Raw genomic sequence first — 18,556 nt, 5'->3', positions numbered from 1 at the left:
GTGTTGTTCACTAAAACAGTGTAACATTTACTATATAAAATAAATATCGCGTGCACACGACAGAAATAACGAACAAGAAGGAATTGTAAACACTCGTCTGCTAATGTTTTGGGGGATCCAAGATGGCGGCAGGCCCCGCCCACTGGCTTCAAAACAACGTACAGAGTAAAGCCGTCGGCACACGGACCGTGCTGTCGAACGTTAACGTTGAGCGTGCCGAGTTCAACATGCTGCTGAACGCTCAGGAACGATGCGACTTGTGCATACGGTACGTGGGTCCCAACGTGGTATACGCGATCGCAACCCACTCCAGCGGCAGTTTGAGGGATGTTTCTAGTTCGTAAATCACACTGTTCACTCAACGGGCGCGCGTAAAATTCCCACGTTAGCTCTATTAAAACGCACATTTCCTCCATCGTCCACGAAAAGGAAAGTACCATGTCCAAGTTCCATTACAGACAGTGCGGTACAAATTTGGAATACTTCTCTGCATAGGATAAACATTATTTCATTATTCCAAAACGTTAGTAAAACCCCAAGGTTAGTCAGTCTTACTTGATCACTGTTCCTACCCAGTAGCAGTACCCTTGCAAATTGTGAATTACGAAGCGTAAAAGGAAAAGGAGCAAAATATCTTTATACAAGTAGCTCAAGCTGTCCTGTAGATTAAGCCAATCGAACAAAGTCACCCCTCCAAAAAAGGCGAACTAATATTTACATAACATCAAATGTTATAGCATATACTTATATTAAACTAATAATAAAGTATCAGAACCTAATAAAAACGCGAATGTTAGGAAAAAAAAATTGTGAGTGTCAAGACGCGAACCACCGCCTCAACAAAATCTCATGTGGGACAGAGACGCTACTCATTACGTTAAACCAACGATATAGCCACTGTATTTAGTCATAGTATGTTACGTCTTGCTAAAAACGTTTATCGTAGATAATTACGTTACTAATTGAAACATTAATTATAACAAATTATACCAAGAACAATACGTTTTGGGTGGATCTTCAGTGTGTCGCTGCCTTCAAATAGCCTACTCTCATAATATGCAAATTACAATAATTCTTTTGCCACGAATATGACGTTTTCATTATTTTATTGCAACGAATCACACAACTAACAACGGGTTTTCCAGTGATTCTCAATTTGCTGGTGCTCAGAAACGGCATATATACATATAGGCTTGAAATGAATCCCAATATGGCGCCTCATAACTCTGTACTGAAGGGAGACGGCGTGCGTGCTCAGAATATCTGACACGCCAGATATTGCGCTGCACGTTCGGAAAGACTCCCGAACGTGCTATTCCACGCTATGACGTCAGAAACTCGGCACGCTCAACGCTCAACGTTCGGATGCACGGTCCGTGTGCCGACGGCTTTAGCCTGTAGCGCCATCTCCCCTTATTCTACCTCCATGTTGCGGACGGGGGCAGGAGGCAGTGCTGGACCTGTGGGGCGCTCTGTGGCAGGTTGGTGCGGGCGCGGCGGAGGCGCTCGCGTGCGACCTCGAGGACCGGCAGCAGGTGCTGCAGCTGTCGCGGGCCGTCCTCGCGCGCCACCACGCCGTCCACGTGCTCGTGCTGGCTGCCCCTCCGCGGCGCGGCGCGGACGCCTACGACCAGCTCGCCGCGCAGTTCTGGGTGAGTGCCTTCCTACCGCCTCACCTCCATACACGTCTGTACCAGTTTTTACTCGTAGTCCACTGTCACCGCCAATACTTTAATAATTAAGCCTTGTCCGCCTACTATCGCCACCTGCTAATACACACACAACAGTCTGCAGAACGCACAACAAGTATGTAAACTCAACAGTATCTACATCTACATTTATACTCCGCAAGCCAACCAACGGTGTGTGGCGGAGGGCACTTTACGTGCCACTGTCATTGCCTCCCTTTCCGGTTCCAGTCGCATTTGGTTCGCGGGAAGAACGACTGCCGGAAAGCCTCCGTGCGCGCTCGAATCCCTCTAATTTTACATTCGTGATCTCCTCGGGAGGTATAAGTAGGGGGAAGCAGTATATTCGATACCTCATCCAAAAACGCACTCTGTCGAAACCTGGACAGCAAGCTACACGACCGAACGAGGTGGCGCAGTGGTTAGACACTGGACTCGCATTCGGGAGGACGACGGTTCAATCCCGCGTCCGGCCATCCTGATTTAGGTTTTCCGTGATTTCCATAAATCGCTCCAGGCAAATGCCGGGATGGTTCATTTCAAAGGACACGGCCGACTTCCTTCCCCGTCCTTCCCTAATCCGATGAGACCGATGACCTCGCTGTCTGGTCTGCTTCCTCAAAACCAACCAACCAGCAAGCTACACCGCGATGCAGAGCGCCTCTCTTGCAGAGTCTGCCACTGGAGCTTGCTAAACATCTCCGTAACGCTATCACGCTTACCAAATAACCCTGTGACGAAACGCGCCGCTCTTCTTTGGATCTTCTCTATCTCCTCTGTCAGTCCTATCTGGTACGGGTCCCACACTGATGAGCAATACTCAAGTATACGTCGAACGAGTGTTTTGTAAGCCACCTCCTTTGTTGATGGACTACATTTTCTAAGGACTCTCCCAATGAATCTCAACCTGGCACCCACCTTACCAACAATTAATTTTATATGATCATTCCACTTCAAATCGTTCCGTTCGCATACTCCCGGATATTTTACAGAAGTAACTGCTACCAATGTTTGTTCCGCTATCATATAATCATACAATAAAGGATCCTTCTTTCTATGTATTCGCAATACGTTACATTTGTCTATGTTAAGGGGCAGTTGCCACTCCCTGCACCAAAGTGCCTATGCGCTGCAGATCTTCCTGCATTTCGCTACAATTTTCTAATGCTGCAACTTCTCTGTGTACTACAGCATCATCCGCGAAAAGCCGCATGGAACTTCCGACACTATCTGCTAGGTCATTTATATATACTGTGAAAAGCAATGGTCCCGTAACACTCCCCTGTGGCACGCCAGAGGTTACTGTAGACGTCTCTCCATTGATAACAACATGCTGTGTTCTGTTTGCTAAAAACTCTTCAATCCAGCCACACAGCTGGTCTGATATTCCGTAGGCTCTTACATTGTTTAACAGGCGACAGTGCGGAACTGTATCGAACGCCTTCCGGAAGTCAAGGAAAATAGCATCTACCTGGCACCCTGTATCTAATATTTTCTGGGTCTCATGAACAAATAAAGCGAGTTGGGTCTCACACGATCGCTGTTTCCGGAATCCATGTTGATTCCTACAGATTACATTCTGTGTTTCCAGAAACGACATGATACGCGAGCAAAAAACATGTTCTAAAATTCTACAACAGATCCACGTCAGAGATATAGGTCTATAGTTTTGCGCATCTGCTCGACGACCCTTCTTGAAGACTGGGACTACCTGTGCTCTTTTCCAATCATTTGGAACCTCCTGTTCCTCTAGAGACTTGCGGTACACGGCTGTTAGAAGGGGGGCAAGTTCTTTCGCGTACTCTGTGTAGAATCGAATTGGTATCCCGTCAGGTCCAGTGGACTTTCCTCTGTTGAGTGATTCCAGTTGCTTTTCTATTCCTTGGACACTTATTTCGATGCCAACCATTTTTTCGTTTGTGCGAGGATTTAGAGAAGGAACTGAGTGCGGTCTTCCTCTGTGAAACAGCTTTGGAAAAAGGTGTTTAGTATTTCAGCTTTACGCGTTTCAACCTCTGTTTCCATGCCATCATCATCCCTGAGTGTCTGGATATGCCATGTTTGCTGATGATGCTGTGGTGTACGGGAAGGTGTCGTCGTTGAGTGACTGTAGGAGGATACAAGATGACTTGGACAGGATTTGTGATTGGTGTAAAGCATGGCAGCTAACTCTAAATATAGATAAATGTAAATTAATGCAGATAATAGGAAAAAGAATCCCGTAATGTTTGAATACTCCATTAGTAGTGTAGCGCTTGACACAATCACGTCGATTAAATATTTGGGCGTAACACTGCAGAGCGATATGAAGTGGGACAAGCACGTAATGGCAGTTGTGGGGAAGGCAGATAGTCGTCTTCGGTTCATTGGTAGAATTTTGGGAAGATGTGGTTCATCTGTAAAGGAAACCGCTTATAAAACACTAATGCGACCTATTCTTGAGTTCTGCTCGAGCATTTGGGATCCCTATCAGGTCGGATTGAGGGAGGACATAGAAGCAATTCAGAGGCGGGCTGCTAGATTTGTTACTGGTAGGTTTGATCATCACGCGAGTGTTACGGAAATGCTTCAGGAACTCGGGTGGGAGTCTCTGGAGGAAAGGAGGCGTCCTTTTCGTGAATTGCTACTGAGGAAATTTAGAGAACCAGCATTTGAGGCTCACTGCAGTAGAATTTTGCTGCCGTCGACTTATATTTCGCGGAAAGACCACAAAGATAAGATAAGAGAGATTAGGGCTCGTACAGAGGCATATAGGCAGTCGTTTTTCCCTCGTTCTGTTTGGGGTTGGAACAGGGAGAGAAGATGCTAGTTGTGGTACGAGGTACCCTCCGCCACGCACCGTATGATGGATTGCGGAATATGTGTGTAGATGTAGATGTAGACAAGTTAGGTCCCTGCGAACTGTTAGTCCTTGGTTTTTTAGGGTAACCCGTGTTCCCACTGAGTTACCGCCAATAGTCTAATCCAGTGGTCGTCAAACTACGGCCCACCAAGCGACGTGGCGCAGTGGTTAGCACACTGGACTCGCATTCGGAAGGACGACGGTTCGAACCGCGTCCGACCACCCTGGCCGGCCGGTGTGGCCGAGCGCTTCTAGGCGCTTCAGTCTGGAGCCGCACGACCGTTACGGTCGCATGTTCGAATCCTGTCTGGGGCATGGATGTGTGTGATGTCCTTAGGTTAGTTAGGTTTAAGTAGTTCAAGTTCCAGAGGACTGATGACCTCAGAAGCTAAGTCCCATAATGCTCAGAGCCATTTGAACCATTTTGAACCAAAGGTGAGGTGCAGCACACCTAGCAGCCTAAATCTGTCCTGACTCATTGATTTTACGTCTAAGACCTCTACTACTCTGTCGTCTTATGTTTCGTTTCTTTTTCATACTTGTTATAGCTTTAGAACATTTTACAGTGAATAACTTATGTATCTTTCTAACATTTGACAATAAACATTCCATTATAAACATAACACAATAACACCTAACATATAATAAATGTCCAAGTTCTACATCTGTGTCTGTGTTCGTCCTATACGACGGCCTTGGAGTCAGTTGGCAGGTACTTCAGCTTCAGGGACGCAGTCGGGACAAAGGAAGGTCGAGTGTTAGGCGAGACAAATGTACTGACCGAAGGCTTTGCAAACGTAGTTTTTTTTCTGTCCTCTTTGCAGCCGCGCGGCCCACACCTTGAATTCTTCTTCACCTTTTTTGGCGGAAGAGATGTCACAGCTTGGCTGCTGGAACTAGAAACGAAATCTTTGAGACGCTGGTGCAACGTTTCAGGAAGGTGCCTGGATGCCTCCTGGCGATTGTAAAGCTGACTTCGAAGAAGGGCGACGGCGAGTGTTTTGAAGAATTTTGGACGTATAAGAGTTGCCCGAGGCGAGTTGCAAAAGTGGATCACTTGCGCATTGATTCCAGCGACATCGAGTAGCGAGAAGACGATCTTGAGTGGCCATCTTCTGCACGTTCAGCTCACGTCAAAAGTTTCGCACAACTGATCGACAGTGTCAATGCCGTCTTTGGTCTTATTTTACTAGGTAATCACCTCAGGTCTCTTCTTGTCCCTAGTCGATTCGTCTAGATGATCATCGCGTTGAAAGGTGGAGAGAAGAATCACAATTTTCTTCTTTTTTGGAACGTAGGACGCCATGGTGATCTGTTTACTGAATCCGAATATGCGGCTGCAGCCTGGGCGGCCAGTGGTCTCAGTGAATGCCTTAGGGATCTCTTTTTTGATTTTCCTAACCGTTCCAACAAGAGTCATCGTGTGCTTGTGTACGAGTGTAGTGGCCAGTGGAACGCTGGTGTACCAGTTGTCCATCGTTAGGTTTCTTCCCGATCCAGATATCTTGGCTATGAGGCGTTCAGTCACATCAGACGGGGAGTTGCTCTTGTGGAAAGTTCCGTCAGATTGCTTTCCGACGTACACATCCATGTAGGAGGTGTAGAACACTTAGGAGCCGCACATAGCGATGATCTTGATGCCGTACTTAGCCATTTTTGTCAGGATGTACTGAATGAGAGAGCATTGGCCACGTATACGCTCCAGTTCTCGTCGATCGTAACGTTGCCACCGAGTATGTAACTGTCCTGTAGGTTGTTGTTTAACTGATGGAAGACTTCACGGATTAGACAGAGTTTGTCCTATGCACGCCGAGCCTGTCAGGTACTGAGATAGTCAAACCTGAGAGAGCTCAGGAGGAATCTGAATTGAGTCATGGTAATCGTCAGGGGAAGATCTCAGCACTAATCCCATCGGTAGGCCAGAAACAAGCCAGGTTCCTATGTCCAGCTTTGAATCCTCCCCATCAGATAGAGAAGCCCATGGAGAGCCAGAACCTAAGGTTCGTCCGTCTTCCCATACAGGCTATCTGTCTTGTAGTTTTCGGTACCCGTCTCTATCTTCTTGCTGGTGCAATCGACGATGATCTGGACAGTTTATGACAGATTATGATCGTCCTCGAAAGTCTTTGCGTTTCTCGTCCGTCCAGGGACTTCTTTGGTGATCTTCCAAGATCTAGTCCTAATCTTCTGTGGGCCTGGAGGATTCTTCATCCACTTGCTGACGCCATTCTTTTTTAGGCAGAAGTCGTCACGTTTTTTCGTCAATTCCATCGTCGCTGGCATCCTCGTTTGAGTCAGCTGCAATTTGACCATCATACTTCTCGCCCCCATCATCAACAGGTAACATCGGAAAGTACAAGACTTTTTCTTGTGTATATCAATGACCTTTTATCAGTAACATTACCAGATGCCAAGTTCGTTTTATTTGCCGATGATACAAACATTGCAATAAATAGCAAATCAAGTGTAGTCTTAGAAAAATCAGCTAATAAAATATTTGTGGACATTAATCACTGGTTCCTAGCCAATTCTTTGTCGCTAAACTTCGAAAAAACAAAAAAAAAAAAAAAACACACACACACACACGAGTATATGCCTAACATATGATGACAAGCAGATAGAAGTGTTAAATTCTTGGCATTACAAAAATGTTCAAATGTGTGTGAAATCTTATGGGACTTAACTGCTAAGGTCATCAGTCCCTAAGCTTGCACACTACTTAAACTAAATTATCCTAAGGACAAACACACACACCCATGCCCAAGGGAGGACTCGAACCTCCGCCGGGACTCTTGGCATTACAGCTTGATAATAAATTCAACTGGGAAAAGCACGCCGGCCAGGGTGGTCGAGCGGTTCTAGGCGCTACAGTCTGGAACCGCGCGACCGCTACGGTCGCAGGTTCGAATCCTGCCTCGGGCATGGATGTGTGTGATGTCCTTAGGTTAGTTAGGTTTAAGTAGTTCTAAGTTCTAGGGGACTGATGACCTCAGCAGTTAAGTCCCATAGTGCTCACAGCCATTTGAACCATTTTTTTGGGAAAAGCACACCACAGAACTGCTGAAGCGTCTTAACAAATCTCTATTTGCAATGCGAATTGTGTCAGACATAGGGGATATAAAAATGAAAAAGCTGGCATACTATGCTTACTTTCATTCCATAATGTCATATGGCATTATTTTTTGGAGTAATTCATCAAGCGAAGCTAAAGTCTTCCGGGCACAACAACGTGCAGTAAGAGTTATATGTGGTGTGAACTCAAAACATCCTGCAGAAGCGTGTTTAGGGAACTAGAGATACTAACTACTGCTTCCCAGTATATTTATTCTTTAATGCGATTTGTCATTAAAAATATAGCACTTTTTCAAACCAACAACTCAATTCATGGAATCAATACTAGAAATAAGAATAATCTTCACAAGGATTTAAAGTCACTTAGTCTTGTACAAAAAGGTGTGCATTATTCAGGAACACACGTTTTCAATAACTTGCCAGCAGCCATAAAAAGCTTAAAAACCAATGAAATTCAGTTTAAGAGAAGCCTAAAGGATTTATCGGTGGCCAACTCCTTCTACTCCATTGACGAATTTCTCAGTAGAACTAACTGATTTGTGTGTGTGTATATATATATAAGTTCAATATAACTTCTGCACAGTTTCAGTGCAGTAATGTGTTCATTGTAAATAAGTATTATAGTAGTTGTATTACACGTTTATTACCTCATAAATAAATAAATAAACTTTTTTATTTTAGATTCAGTGCATTAGTATTTGTAAAATGTTTCTTTCATATAGTGTTCATTAAAAAATGACGATCATTCCACTTGGGACCTGTGAAATGGTACATTAGCTTATTTGTTTGAGTTGTAAATATTTGTCATGTATTGTTGTTTTTCTGACATGTTCTACATCCTGGAGGACCTCCTCACTACGGATCAATTGGAATGAAAGTAAATCTAATCTAATCTAATCTGTAATAATGTGTTATGATGTAATATTGCGGGTCTACAAAGTGTCTGTCACTTTGGTCTGGCGCAGAGGTGCTGAAAATCCAGGCAACAAGCACGGAAAGGTGTGGTACAGTAAAACCCAACGGAGAGAAAGAAGTTGTTCACACGTCAAGTTCTAGCGCACGAGTGAGGAAAACGCGTGGAGCGCACTTTGTTGACAGCTTTTCAGAAACTCATCGGTGTCTGTGCCTCCATTTCGGTGTTATACGCGAAAGTACAGCTCTTGGGGTCTACTGCACCACAGCTTTCTGCTGGAGGGTTAATAGAAATGGGAGGGGAAAGAGTTTATTGTTTATCTTCCAATGTTGACAACTCAGGGGCGTGTGCAGCTAGCACCGCTCAGCGGCTATGGTATGGATGTCAAATGGAAGTGACATAAATTCCTGAAAGCGTATTACAGAGACGGTTATCTTCAAATGTGGTATATGTTTGTCAAGTAATACGAAAGAAAATTAAGGTCCTTGTAGACAATGCAATGAACGAAAGAAAAATTACATTCAAAACATGTACGTAGTAAACATTTGTGAACGTGTCTCATATTGTAATTACTGTTATTAAGTAATACAGTGGTGCAAGTCAGTATAAAGGTAGGGTTCCACGAAAGTAATAGTACAATGTTTGAAGGATACGTGTGTCGAATTTTCTATGTATGTGTTATATATATGTAAGACATAAACAATCATGATGGAACTACATAGTTTCTTCCATAACATGACTAACAAAATAAGGCGTTTGAATTTCCTGGATGGAAATGGTATGAAGGCACTCACTGTCCTGTTGTTTTATTGCACTGTTAGTACTTGTCCCACTTCCGTTCTTCCTTATTAACTTAAAATTCCCCTTCGACAGTGATTTTGTTAGGGTGTGTTGTTCTTGCAGTGAAGTTATCACCCACTCCTCTCGTACCGCTCTCTTCAGCTCAAACACGGCTTCAAACTGCTTTCCATTGTAATGAATAAGCCTTGCAAGTAGATATTCCCCAAAGGTTTCCAAGGGGCCAAATCCGGGCTACATTCGGATTAGGGCAAGACATCGCTATCCTCAAACCACTTTTTAGTTGTGGCAGAGATATACACACATGCATTAGCTTGTTGGAATATTAGACTTTCGTCCTCCAGCAAAATTAGCAACAAATTCAGAAGAAACAACAGTATGTGGCCCTTGCTTCGCGCATCAGTGACACTTTCTATGCCTCAGATAATTTTTACTTCGCTCTACTTTGTCAGTATTGTTCATTTTGTCCTTACCACACTACTTGTTGTGAAAAGTGACCAATGTGTTCGACCCAGTAAGAGTTCGTTACTTCCGAAAAACACGCTAATGTAACAGATAAAACGGACGCATAAACCGTTTTATATACAAAGCTATCATCCGCCACTCTGTCCCTTTGTGACAATTTTGAATTAATTGAGTTATTTTATTGAAAACCGTCTTTGTTCAGCTCTATTTCACCTAATAGAAAAGTCCGATTGAAAACGGTCTGCTGCAGCCACTTGGTATTCTTTCAGATACTAGGGCGTGAAGCTGCCTGGATATCTGGAAAGAAACATGGGATCCGTTCCGATGGCACTGGCCACAGTTCCTGACTTGGTACGGGAGACTGGTCACTATCTAAGCCTTCAGAAAAATGCGTGTAATTACAATATATTATTTTCATTTTCGCTTAAATATATATGATATGGTACCTTATAATATGTAGATTCAAAATGTGCAAATGGTAAGCATCTAACAATAATCATGGTTTGGTGAAAACTGAATTTCACTTTGAGAAGCCTCTTCACTCCCCCCCCCCCCTCCCCTCCCCCCTCTCTTTCTATGCGGTCCGAGGATTCGCCCTGCACTGTTAGTACTGACTCTTAAGTAGAAACGTTTGACGACCACTGGTCTAATACAACACGAACGTATCTCTTCCCGTAATTGTGCGCAGTACGTTCCACGGTCAATTGCCAGTCACTTCACCGGTCGTCAGTTCTCCGTCGGTCTTACTACGTTTCGCTATAGTTTTCCAGGTTCCCTATAAAATAAAGGATCGTTCGCGAGTAGCCTTCCAGAGTCTCCAGATCATTAATGGAAACCGTAAAAAGCAACGGTCCTAGAACCATCCCTTAGGGTGCTTACTGTATCATCTTTGCGTCTTTCGATTTTGTTCTCTTAAGAAGGACGCGTAGGCTTCTCTCTGCAAGGAAGTCCTGAATCCAGTAACAAATCTGGTCCTATACTCCAAGCCCTTATTTAGTTGAAATCCGAGACTGTACAGCTGGCAGTATTCACCACGGGGTCCCTACTGCTCTCTTTGAGATACTGTGCAAACTAGTGTGTACTAGAGGACAACGAGATCAGACATGAATTAGTACGCTATGCACCGATTGATCACTCGTGAAAGACTACTCTGGAGTATGCACAATTGATTCGCTACAGGGGGGACATTTGAACAGTCTATTCATTACCTAAATGCCGGATTTGTGCCTGTTATCACTACTGTTGTCGTCGTGCGTATGCCAGTGACACCTGTCTGGGTCTGGTACCCACAAAAATGTCCGATCTTCGTCCAGAGTTGGGAAGGTGACGTATGGCACCCAATGATCGAGACGTACCCCTCCCAACATTCTTGTTTCCGGCTTTTTATTAGCTGGCGAGCGCGGGCACGGACACGTTTAAAAGCTTTAGGTGCTCTAGGGAAGGGTGCCGCTTATGTCGCTGTAGAGCTCGCCGACGCTCTTTAGTGGCCTCAGCGATTTCCGGCGACCACCACGGTATTGAATTTCGCCGTGGGCACCCTAAAGAACAGGGGATCCTGCTTTCCGCCGCAGAAACGATCTTTCTAGTGACCCGCTCTACTACCACGTCAATGGTACCATGTGGGAGAGATGCAATGGTGACAGCAGAGGTGAAAGCTTCCCAGTCTGCCTTGTTTAAAGACCATCTTGGTAGACGTCCGGGGGAATGGCGCTGGGGGAGTGACAAGAAGATGGGAAAGTGGTCACTACCACACAAGTCATCATGGGCTCTCCAGTGGACAGATAGCAGAAGCCCTGGGCTGCAGAGGGGTGAATAAATGGCCGAGTAAGTGCCATGAGCCACACTGAAATGTGTATGGGCCCCAGTATTTAAGAGGCAGAGATCGAGTTGAGACAGAAAAGTTTCTACATCTCTACCTCAGCCGGTAAGCGTGGTGCCACCCCAAAATGTGTTATGGGCGTTAAAATCTCCCAAAAGTAGGAAAAGTTTAGGGAGTTGATGAATCAGTGTAGCCAATGCATTCAGGGGTACTGAACCATCTGGAGGTAGATATACGTTGCAGACAGTTATTTCCTGTGTCATCTTTATCCTGACAGCTGCAGCTTCAAGAGGGGTTTTAAGGGGCACAGGTTCACTACATATGGAGTTCAGGACATAGATACAAACTCCCCCTGACACTATTATAGTCACTATGGTTCTCGTAAAATCCTCTATAGCTGCAGAGGGCAGGGGTCCCCATTGCCAGGAACCAGGTTTCCTGGAGGGCAATGCAGAAAGCAGGTGTAAAGTTTAACAGTTGCTGTAGCCCAGCCAGGTGATGGAAAAAACCGCAGCAATTCCACTGGAGGATGACGTTATCGTGAGGCTGAGAAGGCATGAAGCATGCAAGGAGGCAGCTTGTGCCTCAGAGTCAGCTGCTGCCACCGATTGAATATTTGTATCCATTCATATTGTGGATGAGGCATCAGTGAGATCCAGGTCCTCAGGGGACGCTGAGATTTCCACCTCATGTGCAGGTGCAGAATTGGTAGGGAGTGATGGTGTTGAGGCCATCAGGGGTCCTTTTTCTTAGCAGACCTTGTTTGGTTGCCCTCTTGTTTCTCTTTAGGGGCATGCTGGGAGGACTTCTCTGATGTAGCTTCAGGCACAGGGGAAGCCTGTGAAGCTCTTTATCCATCAGCTTTTGGCTCCTTTAGCTACTGTTGAGTGCCCACTGTGGCATTAGTGAGACCTTGGGAGAGAGGATCCCAGGGGAACCCTTCCGCCTGAGAGGAGCGAGAGGAGGCTGTTGCTTGTCTGGCTTGGGTCCGATGTCCTCGGCGTTTGAGGGGGGCCTTACTCCCAAAGTAGGTGCTTTGGGAGCAACGAAAGGAGATTTTCCCACTACCACCAAGGGGGCAGATGTATTCTGGAGGCCCAGAGGGCCCACTGTTCGTGGCACAGAGTGTAGTACAGCTGGTAAAGTTGCTTCAGCATATGTGGACATCAACTGAACAGGGTGTAATAGTTCAAATTTACGTTTAACCTCTTGGTGAGCCAACCGGTCCAGGGTCTTGTACTCCATGATTTTCTGCTCCTTTTGGAGTACTGTGCAGTCTGGCGAGCAGGTGGAGTGCTGCTCTCCCCAGTTGATACAAGTGTGGCGCACGTGGAGTACTGGTTGCATTGGACGTCCGCAGTCTCGACATGTGGCGCTGGAAGTGCAGTGGGAAGACATGTGCCTGAATTTCCAGCACTTAAAGCACTGCATGGGGGGAGGAACGTATGGTTTAACGTAACAGCGGTAAACCATCACCTTGACATTTTCAGACAATGAATTACCCTCAAAGGCCACGATGAAGGCACTGGTAGTAACCCTGTTGTCTTTGGGTCTCCTGTAAACGCACCAGATGAAATGAGCACTCCGCCGTTCTAGGCTGGCGCGGAGCTCGTCGTCAGACTGCAAGAGGAGGTCGCGGTGGAAAATAATCCCCTGGACCTGTTGAGGCTTTTATGGGGAGTGGCGGAAACAGGAATATCACCCAGCTGGTCACAAGCGAGTAACACTCGGGATTGGGCTGGGGATGATGTCTGAATCAAGACTGCACCGCTTCTAATCTTGGACAGCGCTGTCATTTCCCCAAACTTATCCTCAAAATGTTCAACAAAAAAACTGAGGCTTCGTAGGTAGAAAGGAGTCCCTGTCCATTCTGCTACAGACTAAATACCGAGGTGAATATGGCTCTCTTCTTTCTGTAGCCCTACGTTCCTCCCATGGTGTAGCGAGGGAGGGAAACGATTGAGGGTCATATCTGTCAGAATTGTACTCGATCTTGCCCTTCTTGGAGACTGTTGGCGCCGTATGGTCACCAGCAAAAGACGAGTTAGTGTGCTTCATTGCGGGTCATCCAACCTGATGCCACCCACTCCAATCAACGGCTCTCCCCACAGGCGCCACCCAGCCACAGCAAAGGTCACCTGGCATGATGGCCATTGCCAGGCATCCTGATGCCCCAGGAAGACAGGCATCTACTCCTTGGCATACATGAGGAGTTTAGAGCTCAGGCATCAGCAGTGTGATCCCTGTGTTGTCTGGAGGCTACCACCAAATGGTTACATGATGGCCCCACCACAGCAGACTGGTTACCGTGCTGCATATTGGACACAGAGAAATCCAGTATTGTCATGGGGGCGAAAGAAGATAGGAGACAACAGAAGAAGATGACACATCCCGGAAAGTGTCCTCGCCCAAATTTTTGAATTGCAGGTGGAGATGCAAAGCCATGAGAAGAGGTTCAGGAGATCGAATCGAAGGGCACTATGGATAACTCATGCACCACATAAGGCGTCCTTACCCATAAGGCCCGCACTTCTGTGGAATTTGGAAAGTGGCGGGTCAAACCATAACATGGGACCTGAACTTACAGGGCCGAAAAGTGTGAGGCTCCTTTTACTCATCTCTTACGACAGGCAGGGATACCTCGGGCCTATTCTATCCCCCAGACCCACAGGGGGATTTCCGTAGATAGATATCTTTTTGTTTCTCTTTAAAACAAATTTTGGCATTCTTTGAGAGGTTCCTTTAATATCTGGAATATTAATTCTAATTTTCTTGTTTCTAAGGAAGCATACTCTCATATGTCTCCCTAGCTATGATTTTCTGTGATAAGTCATATGTCCTGATTTTAATTCCGTTTTACTTCGTTTCCTACCTGCACTTCTGACAATAGCTAAGTAAGTTTACAGTTATTTAGCTCCACTAATCTACTGATGTGCCAAAATAAAAAAAATAGTAGAATCAGTTAGGTTCCTAAGGTGTGCGGTATTATCTATGCAGCCAAAAATTTGAGTAGCAGCATGTGGGCGCTGATGTACAAGGGTTGGAACTTAAATAGTGGCACCTATTTATTCACAACCGATACGAAAGAGCTACATGTTTGCACCTGTTACTGTCCTTCAAAGTAGTCATCAGCGTTGTGTAGAACCCGGCCAGAGATGTGGAATGCCCCCAGGAAGAGCGCTCTACTGCCTGTCGAATCTCTGGAACAGTTCTGAAGCGAATGCCACGAAGTGGTTCCTTCATCTTCGAAATCAAATCAAAGTCACAAGGACTTAAGTCGGGGGAGTATGGTGGATGGTACAGTACTTCCAAGTCCCACTGACCGAACAGAGCAGCCACAACTTGCGCTGTATGCGCCCGCGCAGTATCGTGCAAAATAATGGGTGGGTTGCGCAGAAAGTGTCGGAGCTTCTTTCGCAAAGCTGGTCCCAGGTAATGCTCCAAAAACGAAAAGTAATACTGTGCACTGACGGTCTGCCGTCGAGGAGCGCAATGTGTTAGTATAGCACCACCACAGTCGTACACGAGAATCACCTTAACTTTAGACCGCTCCATTCGCACCATCAATAGAACAGGCTCTGCTAACGGTATACTGCGCCTTCCACATCGCCGGCAACGGGTTCTACACAACGCTGGTGTCTACTTTGAAGGACAGTAACAGTTGCGAACATGTAACTCTTTTGTGTCGGTTGTGAAAAAATAGTTGCCACTATATAAGTTCCAACTCTCGTATATGGCCACCAATGTCTCGTGGTCTGAATCCATTGCTTCAATAACCTCAGTCCAGTCCTCCCAATATTCTTTCCCCCCAGCCTTGTAAACACCAGTGCCAGGAAGACACACGGAGCAGTGGCAATGTGGCCTTTGAAAACCCTGCCTAAGACTCACTATCCTGCCAGGCAAGTTAGACAAGCGAACAGCGCTATTGATTAACACAAATCTTACATGAGTGTCCAAACGGATACAGAAAGTATGTGGAAATCTGAAACTCATATTTTTCAAAGACTCTCTAAAGGCAGTGAACTTACCAGAATAGTATTTTAGGTTTCCAGAATGAAATGTTCACTCCGCAGCGGAGTGTGCGCTGATATGTAACTCTCTGGCAGATTAAAGCTCTGTGACAGACCGAGACTCGAACTTGGGATCCTTGCCTTCCGTGAGCAAGTCCTCTACGGATTGAGTTACCCAAGCGCGACTCACGGCCCGTCCTCAGAGCTGTACTTCCGCTAGTACTTCTTCTCCTGCCTTCCAAACTTAACAGAAGCTCTTTTGCGGTTCTTGCAATACTAACACTCCTGGAAGAAAGGATATTGCGTAGACATTGCTTAGCCACAGCCTGGAGGACGTCCCGAGAATTAAATTTTCACTCTGCAGCGTAGTGTGCACTTAAATTTTTCTGTGTGGGCCCTGATTTCTCTTATTTTTTCGTGATGATCATTTCTCTCTATGTAGGTGGGTGCCAACAGAATGTTTTCGCAATCGGAGGAGAAAACTGGTGCCTGAAATTTCATGAGAAGATCCCGTCGCAACGAAAAACGCCTTTGTTTTAATGATTGTCATTTCAGTTCACGTATCATGTCTGTGGTACTATCTCCACTATTTCGCGATAATACAAAACGAGCTTTCCTTCTTTGTACTTTTTCGATGTCACCCGTCAGTCCCACCTGATGCAGATCCCACACCGCACAGCAGTACTCCAGAATAGGACGGACATGCGGGATGTAAGCAGTCTCTTTAGTAGACCTGTTACACCTTCTAAGTGTTCTGCCAATGAATCGCAGTCTTTTGTTTGCTCTACCCACAATATTACCTATGTGATCGTTCCAATCTAAGTTATTTGTAATTATAATCCCTAAGTATTTAGTTGAATTTACAGCCTTCAGTTCTGTGTGACTTACTGCGTAATCGAAATTTAGCTGATTTCTTTTAGTATTCATGTGAATAACTTCACACTTTTCCTTATTCAGGGTCAATTGCCACTTCTCGCACCATACAGATATCTTATCTAAATTATTTTGCAAGTCGTTTTGATCATCAGATGACTTTACAAGACGGTAAATGACAGCATCATCTGCAAACAATCTAAGACGGCTACTCAGATTGTCTCGTATGTCGTTAATATAGGTCAGGAGCAATAGAGAGCCTATAAAACTTCCTTGGGGAATGCCGGATACTATTTCTGTTTTACTCGATGACTTTCCGTCTATTATTACGAACTGTGACCTTTCTGACAGGAAATCACGAATCCAGTCGCACAACTGAGGCGATACTCCGTAGGCACGCAGTTTGATTAGAAGACGCTTGTGAGAAACGGTGTCGAAAGCCTTCTGGAAATCTAAAAATATGGAATGAATTTTACATTCCCTGTCGATAGTTCTTATTACTTCATGAGTATAAAGAGCTACTTGTGTTTCACAAGAACGATATTTTCTGAAACCGTGCTGACTACGTGTCAATAAATTGTTTTCTTCGAGGTACTTCATAATGTTCGAATACAGTATATGTTCCAAAACTCTACTGCAAATCGACGTTAGTGATATGGGCCTGTAATCCAGAGGATTACTCCTATTTCCCTTTTTGGGTAATTGGTGTGACTTGAGCAATTTTCCAGTCTTTAGGTACGGATCTTTCTGTGAGCGAGTGGTTGTATATAATTGCTAAACATGAAGCTATTTTATCAGTATACTCTGACAGGAATCTGACTGGTATACAATCTGGACCGGAGGCCTTGCCTTTAGTAAGTGATTTAAGCTGCTTCGTTACTCCGAGGATATCTATATCTACTTCTATGTTTCTCATCTTGGCAGTTGTTCTTGATTGGAATTCAGGAATATTTACTTCGTCTTCTTTGGTGAAGGAGTTTCGGAAAACCGTGTTTAATAACTCTGCTTTAGTAGCACTGTCATCAGTGACTTCACCGTTGTTATCGGGCAGTGAAGGTATTGATTGCGCCTTGCCACTGGTGTGCTTCATGTATGACCAGAATCTCTTTGGGTTTTCTGACAGATTTCGAGACAGAATTTCGTTGTGGAAGTTATTAAATGCATCTCGCATTGAAGTACGCGCAGTGCTTCGAACTTCTGTAAATCTTTGCCAATCTTGGGGATTTTGCGTTCTTGTAAATTTGGCATGCTTTTTTCGTTGTTTCTGCCACAATGATCTGACCCGTTTTGTGTACCATGGGGGATCAGTACCATCACATATTAATTTATGTGGTATATATCTCTTAATTACTGTCGATACTATCTCTTTGAAAATATTCCACAACTTTTCTACACTTACATGATCAGATCGGAAGGAGTGAAGACTGTCTCTTAAAAAGGTGTTAAGAGCATTGTTATCAGCTTTGTAAGTTTTGCGTTTCTTTTTGAAGGTTGTAGGTGTTACGGTATTCAGCGTAGCAGCAACTGCCTTGTGGTCGCAAAACCCTGTATTCGTCACGATACTCACTATTTGTCCAGGATTATTTGTTGCTAAAATGTCATCCCACTGATATCGACAAAATCATCCAGTCTGAATTTCCCAATCCACAAGAAGTTAAGGAACTGTACGATGTACTAGTGAAAAACATAATTCACGGATCAAGCGGGCCATCAAACCCCAATTCCCCATGTATGAGTGGTGGAAAATGTACAAAAAAATACCCAAAGGCAAATTTGGATGACACGTAAACCGGAGTCGATGGCTATACCAAACACAGAAGACGATCACTCAAGAACGGTAGCTTCACAGCAGAAACACGAATGCGAGGCAGGGACGAACTAGAAATAGATAATCAGTGGGCAGTACCATACAACACAATACTTTCCAAAATGTTCCAAGCACACATAAACTTAGATGTCTACAATTCAGTGAAATCCATCAAACATATCTGTAAGTATGTGGACAAAGGCGGTGACTTGGCAGTATTTCAAATAGCCAATGACTGCGAACAACAAAAGAGAAACGACGAGATCTTC

At 45.0% G+C, this 18,556-nt stretch overlaps 1 protein-coding gene across 1 annotated transcript in view; it reads left to right on the top strand.

Annotated features, from left to right (window-relative positions):
• Positions 1 to 18,556, top strand: part of LOC124549153 (short chain dehydrogenase/reductase astE-like) — a 324,150-nt gene that overhangs the window by 228,209 nt on the left and 77,385 nt on the right. The window contains exon 4 of the mRNA XM_047125222.1: positions 1,482 to 1,652. Within this exon, the coding sequence (XP_046981178.1) occupies positions 1,482 to 1,652 (171 nt within the window). The remainder of the gene's footprint in view (positions 1 to 1,481; positions 1,653 to 18,556) is intronic.

This window comes from Schistocerca americana, chromosome 1, assembly GCF_021461395.2.
Source record: "Schistocerca americana isolate TAMUIC-IGC-003095 chromosome 1, iqSchAmer2.1, whole genome shotgun sequence".
Lineage (NCBI taxonomy): Eukaryota > Metazoa > Arthropoda > Insecta > Orthoptera > Acrididae > Schistocerca > Schistocerca americana.
The sequence above is the reverse complement of the archived record's forward strand: the minus strand, read 5'-3'. Positions and strand labels throughout refer to the sequence as shown.